The following is an 11,303-nucleotide window of genomic DNA, read 5'->3' as shown; positions in this document are numbered from 1 at the left end:
CCACTTGATGGTGGTGGCGGATCGTGGCGGAGAGCGCGATGGTTGGCAGGGGACTCCTTGACGGTCTGTGGGGAAGTACAATGTAAAGGAGTGAGGGCACCATGGCGAAGGTGAGGATGGGCTTCATCCAATTTTAATGTAGAGGGCTCTAGCTATAAATATCTCGCCACAACGAAAGACGGAGCAAGAAGGGAAGGGTCCGGCATGATAAAGGAAGGGTGCGTCGTGGGGTGAAGTTTTTGTGTTGAGATAACGCGTTGGAAATAATGTAACGGGTAGTCCGGACAACCACTTTTCTCCCTTCAAAATATGGGTTGGATTTAGGAAGCCCGAACTGTCCAGACGTTTTAATTTTGAAAAGCCTATTGGGTGACCTCTTGATGTCTAAACATGCTCGGACATATCAGGAGAAATGAGCTTTGACTTTGAAGATGACCTTACTCATTTGCTTAATTCATTTATATACATTGTAGTCTGTAGCAACGCACGGACATTCTATTAGTTATACTGTAATTAACAAGCCGGTTAGGTTTACTCTAGAATCACGTTCATATTTCTTAGATAGACCCTAGAACTAATCCAAAACTGGAGAACACCCAAAGAATTCCCGTGTGCACCATGACCGAACAGTTGGGGTGGATCCGTGGGGTTTGCTCAAATCAAATGGAGCCGGACATCGGCGGTTGGCCCGAACATGAGCAACGGAATCGATTGGGCTGCATGCATGATCGCGATACACGAGAGCATGCGTGGTACACTCCACAAGCCAGATCCAGCTCCACATTCCTCCCCCCTGTAAACCGAATCCCGGCCGGCATAGATACATATAGGTGTTTTTTTACCAATGTGAACACTTTCATCCTACAAAAATTGAGTAATTGATGCAGTTAATGCGCTAGTTGATAAATATGCAGCTGCTTCTCTCTATATAATATATGATACTCCCTCCGTCTAGGTGTATAAGGCTGGTCGTCGTGGGGAGTAACTAATACTAGTGTCATGCATGTGACACTAGTCTAAGTTACTATGTCCATAGTGTGAAGTAACATAATAGTAGTATCATAGATGGGTTCATTTATTAGCTTGTAGACTCATCCTTTCTTGGGAAGCGCTATGTTACAGTAATAGTCATAGTGGAGAGTAACTTAGACTAGTAACATGCATATGTTACTAGTTTATGTTACTACCTTCATACTCCCTCCTTTCCGGTTTATAAGACTAGCCACAATGGGTAGTAACATAGAGCAGTAACATGCCCATGTTACTACTCTATGTTACTACCTTTATAGTGGGGAGTAATATATGTGTGGTAACATGCAATACTTCATTTATTATGTTATAGACTTATCTTGCCTTGATATGTGTGATGTTACTCATACTAGTAGTAACTAGCTATGTTACTATATGCCTCTCTTTCTTCATTTATTGCTTGCCACATCATCTATTTTATCTAGATATGTGTGATGTTACTACCTATGTTACTCCCACTTTGGGTAGTCTTAGGCTCAAATCTCAAATCTCATCAACCAAGGCATTTTGTGAGTGGAGGAATGTATCTCGTACTTTACAAAACTATACCAATTAGGCTGGTCATAGTGGGGAGTAACTTATACTAGTGTCATGCATATGACACTAGTCTAAGTTACTACCTTCATAGTGCAAAGTATCATAGTAGTAGTGTCATAAATTGTTTCATTTATTGCCTTATAGACTCATTTTACCTCGGGAAGCGCTATATTACAGTAACATATTATGTTACTCCAAAGACCCCTCTCCTCATTAAATACTTGCCACACAAGCAAAATTGTCTTGGGGTGTGTTAAGTTACTACCTAAGTTACCCCCACTATGGCTAGCCTTAAACTCATGCATTAATTTGGATTAATTGCAGTGCATGCATGCTTGGCCACTAGATGAGTAGGAACATTACATGCATTGGTGTGTTCCTCTTTAATTCTTGCATGCAAAGATTTAATGCGCATTGGAAACTAAAAATGAGATGGAGATGAGCCCTCTAAATTGGAAAAACAAAAAAGTTGAAATACTCCCTCTGTCCGGTGAAAAGTGTACATCTAGAAATTTTAGAACAAATTATGGAGTTGAGTACAAAATGCATTGGAAAGGTGCAAGCCACCATCTCTCTCATCTTTAATTACCCAACCTCCAATAAGCTAAGTGCATGTAGAAATTAAAAAGACCATGTGTAAATTGCTATTGGTCTTCATTACCGTGTGATGAGAGAGAAATATTTTTCCCACTTTGAAGTGCATTGAAAAGATAGAAGTACACTCTTTTGTGGACAAATTGTGAAGCTAGATGTACACTCTTCACCGGGCGGAGGGAGTAAGCCTTATAAACCAGAAAGGAGGGAGTAGTGGGTAGTGTCATATATGTGGTAACATAGATGTCTTCATTTATTATTTTGTAGACTCATTTTGCATTGAGAACCGCTATGTGATGGTAACATATTATGTTAATCTATTTGCCTCTCTCCTGATTAATTGCTTGTCACCTCATCATTTTTGCTTATGTGGCATCTATGTTACTAGCTATATTACTCTCACTATGACCAGCCTAAACATCTCTCTCCTCATTAACTACATGCTACGTAAGCAAAATTTTCTTGGAATGCGTTATGTTACTACCTAAGTTACTCCCACTATGAATAGCCTAAGTCATCTTAATTTGTGCACCGCGACCAAAAGCGAAGGGAAAAATTAGAGAACTTAATATTTATTAGCTAATTAGCAGTATTGCATGCATGTTGTGTTTGATAGTCTCAAGCCATTGAAATCAGCGGCGGTGCTAGCCAAAATAATCCGTGGGGTCAATGGTATTTCTTTTGAATTTTTCTTCACAATGAATATTAATGAACAGCGATTATAGGTTGTTTTTTAAAAAAAGCTGTGGGGTCAGCCGATCCCACAACTTACACATAGATTTGCTCCTGATTGAAAGCATACACGCTTCATATATTTTATTGGTTGATTTCTTTATTTATGTCAAGAAACAAGAAACGAGGTGACAATTAATGTCCCACCCCTAAGTGTTTTGGAACATTTTGTTTTCGTAAGACAACTTATACACCTAGACAGAGAAAGTACACACATTGTGTGTATTTGAGTAGAGAAAATGCACCTAAAAAAGTCAATGATGCAGTTAAGAATGGTGCAAATGACAATGGTGTCTCAACTGCATTCTTTTCAAATGTAGGAGTAAATCGCATGCTTGAAGGGTATTTTCGGAGCTGATGTTTTCAACTACATATATATCTCAACTGCGCTGATTAGGGCATGTACAATGCATAGCTTCAAGGTGATGCCCCGCATGCCATGTAGTTCGAATATGACGTAAAGTAGGTTCGGATAGGGAAGCGGGATCCTCTCCAGGAGGCGGGTGCTTGAAGAGAAAAAATATGATCCGGTGACAAAGGCTGAAAAGGTTGGAGTGAAAAGTAGAGATGCATGTGTACTACAGTCTTTATTTTCTATTTTTTTAATGAGGCCTACTAGTGATAGCTTGCATTGGAAAGAAAAAATTAATGTAGATACCTCAAATTACTTTTTGTCATGAGACATATGTATCCATATGCCATTATTATACATGCCCTTATATTACTGTAATTAACAAACCGGTTAAGTTTACTCTAGAAGTGCATTCATATTTCATAGATAGACCCTAGAACTAATCCAAAACTGGAGAACACCCAAAGAATTCCCTGGTGCATGCACCATGACCGGACAGTTGGGGTGGGTCCGTGTGGTATGCTCAAATCAAATGGAGCTCGACGTCGGCGGTTGGCACGAACCTGAGCAACGGAATCGATTGGGCGGCATGCAATGCATGATCGCGATACACGAGAGCGCGCGTGGTACACTCCACAAGCAGATCCAGCTCCACATTCCTCCCCCCTGTTAGCCGAATCTTGGCCAGAGCACGTGCGAGCGACGCAGCGAAGCCTCCCCCTCACAACGCTGCATGCACTGCAAGTGCTTTCTATATCCGTACCACACCCAAACAGAGTTTTCTTCCCCTATCATCCCGATGAACATCGGATCGCCACTTTATTCTACAGTTGTCAAGAGTAATAGTACAAAAGTCAGCATGACCTAATCAAGAACGCATCATCAGTGGAGTAATTCACCAGGGTAAAAGAATAAAGTCATGGTGCATTATCAAACAATCATTTCCTCGGCTACCACTGCTGACTTTAGGCATTGCTTTCTCCTCCCCTTCCTCCCCCTTTCCTCGCTGCCTAGTCCCTTTCCTCGCTGCCTAGTGGGCAAGTGGTTGCCCAGCAAGAATTAATAAAACCCAGAGGATAATTTTTCGCTAATTAACCTGTCATCACTACGGGGGCCCACCACACCGGGCTGCGCCTAACCCCCCAAAAATGGAGAAGCAAAAAAGAAAAAAAAAAGAAATTTCGGCCGCTGGTGCCGTCTTTGACGGAGGCGGCGGCCTAGAGATCTGGCAGGTTGCTCATGAGCTCCGCGAAGGTTCGCGGCGACGGCACGGTGGGCGTGGCAAGGAGGTTGCGGGGGCTCGGGACGAAGGGGTCGGAGTAGTAGGATTGTGGTTGCCGGTAGGCGCCGCCGTTGCTAGTCCCGCCGCCGCCGCTGCCGCTGCCTGAGGAGCCGGCGCCGGTGGACGCCGCTCGGAGGATGGGGCTCAGCTCGTTCAGCCAGCTGAGGCCGTTCGGGTCGAACGGCAGCGGCGAGAACAGCACGGACGCCGCGGCTGGCGGCAGGGACGACGGCAAAGGGGAGAGGATGCCGGGCCCTGGCCTACCCGCGCCGAGAACCGCCGCGAGGCCGCCGTCGTCGAATCTGTAGTTATTGAAGTCGACGTAATCCGGCGTCGGCGCGGGCATCGGCCGGACGGACCGCTCGATGGTAGCCAGCCTCGCGGCCGGGGACATCGCGGCGGACGGCGAGAGGAGAAGCTCCGGCGGCAGGAAGGACTGCCCCGGCACGGCCTCGTCCATCTGGTAGTCCTGGGTCTGGGCCTCGGAGGGGAGCGCGCCAGAGCCGGGGCCGGTGAGACGCTGCACGAGCGCCATGAACTCGCTGGGCTTGGTGTGGATGATCTTGGGCGACGCGTCGTAGATGATCACCGGCTCCCGCGGCGGCTGGCCTTGCTGCTTCTCCTCCCGCCGGGCGTGGCCCTGCCCCTGGGCCTGCGGCGGCGCCCCGGACGGCTTCTTGATGGCGTGAGACTCGGGGCGCACGCTGAGCCGCGGCGGGCGCGGGCCCTGCAGCTGCAGCTGCCGCCGAGGCGTGGTGGGGCGCCCCGACGGCGAGGTGGCGTCCATCCGCGGAGGCGGCGCCACCCGGATCCGGTCGTGCTCGGACGGCGGCGGCGGCCCGGCGACGGCGCGGGGGAGGACGCGGAGGAGTGGGGAGAGGGCGCCGGGACGGGAGTGTGAGAGGGGGTGGGGGCGGTTCCACATGTGAGGCAGACGGGGTGCGGAGCGTGTGTGGGTGTGTGAGCTCGCTCGGCCGGGACCGAAAAGTCAATCAGCCAGGTCTGGCCTGTGCGGGAACGGGGGTGGATTTTCTACGGCCGCGTGGGCAGGGTTTGTAGTGCGCTCGTTTTGTTCCCGGGCGGTCTGTGTCTGGCACGGAGGAGTCCGGACTCCGGACTCGTTCTCCGCCGCGGGGACGGCAGCCGGCAGTGGTGGGCAGGGCAGTGGACTCGGCTCGCGTCCGCCGTGCCGCGTCGCCGGTGATCGATTATTCTGCTTCGTCTATGTCGGGCTCCGGGTCGCCCTCTCTCTTTCACCGCCGGTTGACGGCGACGTTGCCGGAACCCGGGAGGGGCGAGGGCGAACTGTGCCGCGGGTTGAACGGGTCCGTCAGTGGCCGTGCAGGACATAGTACGGCATGGATCGGGTTTTTTGGTTTCCAAAGTACACGGGGCGCTACCTGGACGGAGCTTGATCGTTCTGCTGGCCGCGGAAAAGGTTTCGCTTGTCCATGTGCAGATCCACGCCAGCATCATCATGATCATATAATTTGGTTGTGACAGCTGGTTCCGGCAAATCTAAGGCTTTTAAATCGATTGCCATAGTCAGCTAGTACCAGTCTACCACGTAGCACATGCTGTGTCTACCCCGACGAACCGCCCTATCTGCTACCCATGTGCCCTTATCCGTACAGCGGCTGCCCAAATGCTTGATGGTCTTGTCGAGCTGGCTAAATACAGTGGCGGAGGCAGGAAAACTTAATAGGGGGGCCAACTTGATGTTAAGTCTTGTTGGGAAGGGCCAAAGCCAAGAAAACCATGATAATACACAGAATTAGCAGCAGGTAATCACTTGTGTAGTGGAAAATTCTGCTTGTTGGCCTGGCCGGGGCCCCTGCTGGCACCCCCCTGCCTCCGCCAAATACCTGCTGCGCAATATTTGCTACAGACTATACTACTTTTACATTCCTTTTTTCTGCGACTTACATTGACCAAAAAAGTAAGGGTAGGAGCAGACATTTCATTCTTGGAAATCTTGGAACTATTTTGGAGACATTTCCTGGCAGGCAATAGCCTCCTGGGAGACAAGCGCACAGGGCACCATAACGTAACTGTCTCCGTAACCATGCTACTGCTGTATCAAAACAAATGGCTGGCCTGCCTCTGCCTGGCCATCCAACAGGAAGTTCTTGAGACGAAATAGGGAAATGCAGCTGGTGGGGTCCATAATTATTGTAAGGTGCAGACTGCAGAGGCAAGTAAATCGGTGCTTCCGTGCATGCATCAGGCTGGTCTGCGTCTCATCTGGGCTCGACGGAGACAGTCAGACAGACCAGCACTGCAAGGTCCACAATACCGCAACGGAACACCAGAATCAGCATCACCGACAGTGAAAGGCGGCAGATCCTATTTCACGCCCGCAGGCGTCAAAAGGACCCGATGCCCCATTTGGGCCCGCCAAGGGTCGTGATGTTTTTCTTCTTCTTTTTCCTGTTTCTTTCGTTTCTTTTTTTCTGTTTCTCTTTCTTCTTTCTTCTTTTTTCCGTCTTTTTGTTTCTTTTCCGTGTATTATACACAGTTCATTGCATATTTATATATGAAAATGTTCCTCGTATATTTCAGAAAATGTTCGTTGCGTTTTTTTCAAATTGTTCAACATATATTCACAAAAATGTTCAATGTATATTTAAACATTGCTCAGCGTACAACGTATATCTCAAAAATGTTCAATGTGTGTTTAATATTTGTTCAGCGTATATCAAAAAATGTTCAGTCTGTATTTAAAAACTGTTCAGCGCATATCACAAAATGTGCAATGTATATTTAAAAATGGTTCATCATTTGAAATTTCGAATTTTTTGTTCATGCTTTCAATAAATGTTGATGTTTTTAAAAGTTTGATCAAATCTCTAAATCTGTTCAGGATTTTCAAGCGTTATTAATTTTTGAAGGAAATTGTTCATTTTTTTCCAAAAAATGTTGAAAAGTTTGAAAAAAATAAATGGATCTGCCGTTGTACATGGTAGTTTTACTTGTCAGCCAATGCAAATTGGTTCTTAAAGTCGGGCGCCGCAAATCTAACACTAGAACACGTCAGGTTTGTTGGCTAGCGGGAGATCGCGAGTTTGAGTCGTGCAACAATTTTCTGGCGAAGTTTTTTCACACGCCTGGATTCCGCTAGCTCCAACTGGGCCGGCCCGTTCGTGGTTCTCTTCAGAGAAGGCTCAACAACCTGACGCTCGCGGGCGTCATACAGGGGTCTCGTGAAAGGCAGAGGACGGCAAGCAAGTCTAAGTTCGTTCGCAGCGAGAAGTGGGCCCAACATATACCTCCGCAAGGATTTGTAAACATGGATCGCTCAGTGAGCGGGCCCACTAATAATTTGGCCCGTTCGAATAATCAAAATGTACATAAATGTGGTGGAGCATGGTTCCTAAAAGGGGAACGGCTAGCTGACGCTAGTTAGCGTCAAAAGGACGAGCTTTCGCGCAGGCGCGAATTGAATGGGCCGGCCCATTCGATGGCGTTGTAGCGAGAGGCCATACCAAGGAATCGAACTGGAAACCTGGCAACCAGGTGTAACCGTTCTTTACCAGTTGAGCTACTAAGCATTTCTGGTTAGTTGATCGCGCAATTTTATTTAAACTCAATGCCGTGACAGATCCAGAAAAAATACAAAAAAATTCAACCATTGAACATTTTTGTAAATATACAACATTCAATTTTTAAATAGACAAAGAACATTTTTGGATACATGCTGACCAATTTTGAAATACACATTGAATATTTTTGTGATATACGCTTAATATTTTGTTAAATATACATAAAATATTTTTTGTAAATATACACTGAACATTTTTTAACTACACATTGAACACTTTTGTGATATAAGCCGAACAATATTGAAATAGAAATTGACATTTTTGTGATATATGTTGAACAATTTTTATATATACATTGTACATTTTTGTAATATACGCTGAACAATTGTGATTTTTTTATAAAAACCTTTTTTACTATTGTGGACAAGTTTTGAAATCATGAACAAAATTTGGAATTTCGAACATTTCTTAAAACATAGAATGAATATAAAAACGAAAAACATAAAAGAAAAGGAAAGAAAAAATAAATTAAATAGAAAACAGAAACAGAAGAAAACAAGAAAAACAGAAAACCAGTCAAAGAAAAAAAATATGAAAAAAATCGGTCCAGGGAACTCTCTAGAAGGTTCCCAAAACCGTTTGCCTGGCCCTGCTTCAACGCACGAAATGGGCCGGCCAGTTTGCACTGCTCGCTCGTGCGCTTCAGCGAAAGCGGAGCAGATGGATGCACGCGAGCGTCAAATAGGGTTCGCCTCCTAAAGGGTCTGACTATATCTCATCTAAATGTAAGATGATACTCCCTTCGTTTCAAATTACTTGTCGCGAAAATGGATGTATCCAGAGATAAAATACATTTAAATACATCCATACCAGCGACAAGTAATTCGGAACAGAGGGAGTACCTCACATCTAAATATGACATCAGCACTTACTGTGAACACTGCTATTCATCGGACCTTGTCTTCTTTTATGAACGCTGCTATGCAACGCTTACTGTGAACTCTAACGAACATTCTAACGGGCCAGACCCAGCCCCTCCCACGCTCGCTCAATCTACTACACATTTGTAGTATGATTTTTTTTGTATTTTTTTATCTTTTAGGTTTGGTTTTTTTCTGGTTTTCTTTCAGATTCTTTCCTGTTTGTACTTTTCTGTATTATAAACATTGTTCTAATGTATGTTGAACATTTTTCAAAAACACACTGAACAATTTTTTCATATATGGTGAACAATTTTTTCAAATGCACACTGAAGAATGTCTTAAATATAGCTGAACATTTTTTCCAAATATACATTGAACAAGATAATATATATGATGAACTTTTTCAATATACATTGAACTTTTTTCCATATACTTTGAATTTTTTAAATATTTTACGGTGAACCTTTTACCAATACCATCTGATTTTTTTAAATGTGTTAAACATTTCTAAAAATAAGTAAAAATATAGAAGGGAAATATAAAATAAAAAATCATAAAAATGTTCATGTATTTGAAAAAAAATCCATGGATTTAAAACAATAATGAATTTGAAGAAAAAAATCATGAATTCGAAACATGTTAGTAGTGAATTTAAAAAGTGTTCACATATACGAAAAATGTTCACGTATTCGAAAAAAAGTTCATGAATTCGAAATAATGTTCATAAATTCCAGAAATGATGGCAAATTCAAAATAAATTCAGGTATTCAAAAAATATTTGCAAATTCAAAATATGTCTCAAATAAAATATACATTTTATGGCCACAACAAATTCAAATGTTTAGGGTTGCAAAATAGAAAAATAAAAAATTAGTGATACAGATCAAAGGAGAAATAAAATTTGCATATTGTTTTGTTATCCAATCCAATATGTATTTTAAGGTTTTTGTTTTTCTTGGAGAGAACCAAAAACCATACATATGTATATTATGTTTAGAATTGAAAAGGAGCAAAATAACTAGCAAGTGATTTAATCAAGTAGAAAGATATATATTTCTGGTTGACTAGGCGGAAAAAAAATACTTCGGGCCCAGTTGCTAGTTGAAGGTGGACTTGCAACTGAGGCAGAAATAAAAGGCCAGGCCTAGATTGAGCCCAGTTGTGAGTTGATGGTAGGCTTGCAACTAGGACAAAGAAAACTTTGGGCCCAATTGTGAGTTGATGGTGGACTTGGAACTGGGACAGAAAAACTTCGAGTCGAGTTATGAGCCGAGGGTGAACTTGCAACTGGGACAAAAAAAGGACGGTCCAGAACCAACCTCTTGAAGGCTTACAATTGCAGTCGGTGGAAAACAATAGAGGTTGCGAGTCAAAGGTGAACTTGCAACTGAGGCCAAAATAAAATGTTGGGCCTAGATTGAGTCCAGCTGCAAGTTGACGGGGGACTTGCAACTGGTACCACTATGAGCCTAGTTGCGAGTCAAGGATAGACTTGCAACTGGGATGAAAAATAAACTATAGCCTAGTTGCGAGTCAAGGGGTGGACTGGCAACCGGGATGAAAACAAACTATGGGCCTAGTTGCAAGTTGAGGGTGGACTTTCAACTAGGAAAACTACACAAAACTACGCGACCAGTTGTGAGTCAAGGATGGACTTACAACTGGGACACTATGAGCCTAGTTGCTAGTCGAGGGCGGACTTGCAACTGGGATGCAAAAAAACTACACTCTTAGTTGTGAGTCGAGTGTGGACTTGTGGGGTGAAAAACAAACTATATGCCTATTTGAGATTTGAGGGTGGACTTGCAACTAGCACAACTACACAAAACTACGATCCTAGTTGCGAGTTGAGCATGGACTTGCAATCAGTATGAAAACAAAAACTACGGGCTTAGTTGTGAGTCAGAGGCTGGACATGAAACTAGGACAACAACAAAACGGTGGGCCCAGCTGTGAGTTGAGGTTAGACTTGCAACTAGGACAACTACGAAACTAGGGGTGAGGCTACGATTCAATGGGTAGACTAACAACCGGGATGAAACAAACTACGAGCCCAGTTGTGAGTCAAGGGCGGACTTGCAACTAGGATAACTACAAAAAACTACGATACCATTTACGAGTCGAGGATGGACTTGCAACTATAACAATAACAAACTATGAGCCTAGTCGAGTGTGAGCTCGCAACTGGGATGAAACAAAGACATGCCTAGTTCCGATTCAAAATATCATTGATCTAGTAATTACACAGAACCTAACAAACCATTCAGCCAACTGAAACATCTGCTCAGTTCTTTGGCCTATACAAAACTGAT

General features: G+C 44.1%; 1 protein-coding gene across 1 annotated transcript; it reads right to left on the bottom strand.

Annotated features, from left to right (window-relative positions):
- Positions 1-4,022: 4,022 nt before the first annotated feature.
- On the bottom strand, positions 4,023-5,556 carry LOC119355127 (forkhead box protein C1-like). Its single transcript, XM_037621909.1, has one exon. The coding sequence runs from the start codon at positions 5,449-5,451 to the stop codon at positions 4,462-4,464; it is 990 nt and encodes a 329-aa protein (XP_037477806.1). The 5' UTR covers positions 5,452-5,556; the 3' UTR covers positions 4,023-4,461.
- Between the last annotated feature and the right edge of the window lie 5,747 nt (positions 5,557-11,303).

This window comes from Triticum dicoccoides, chromosome 2A (genome assembly GCF_002162155.2).
Source record: "Triticum dicoccoides isolate Atlit2015 ecotype Zavitan chromosome 2A, WEW_v2.0, whole genome shotgun sequence".
Classification (NCBI taxonomy): Eukaryota; Viridiplantae; Streptophyta; class Magnoliopsida; order Poales; family Poaceae; genus Triticum; species Triticum dicoccoides.
The sequence above is the reverse complement of the archived record's forward strand: the minus strand, read 5'-3'. Positions and strand labels throughout refer to the sequence as shown.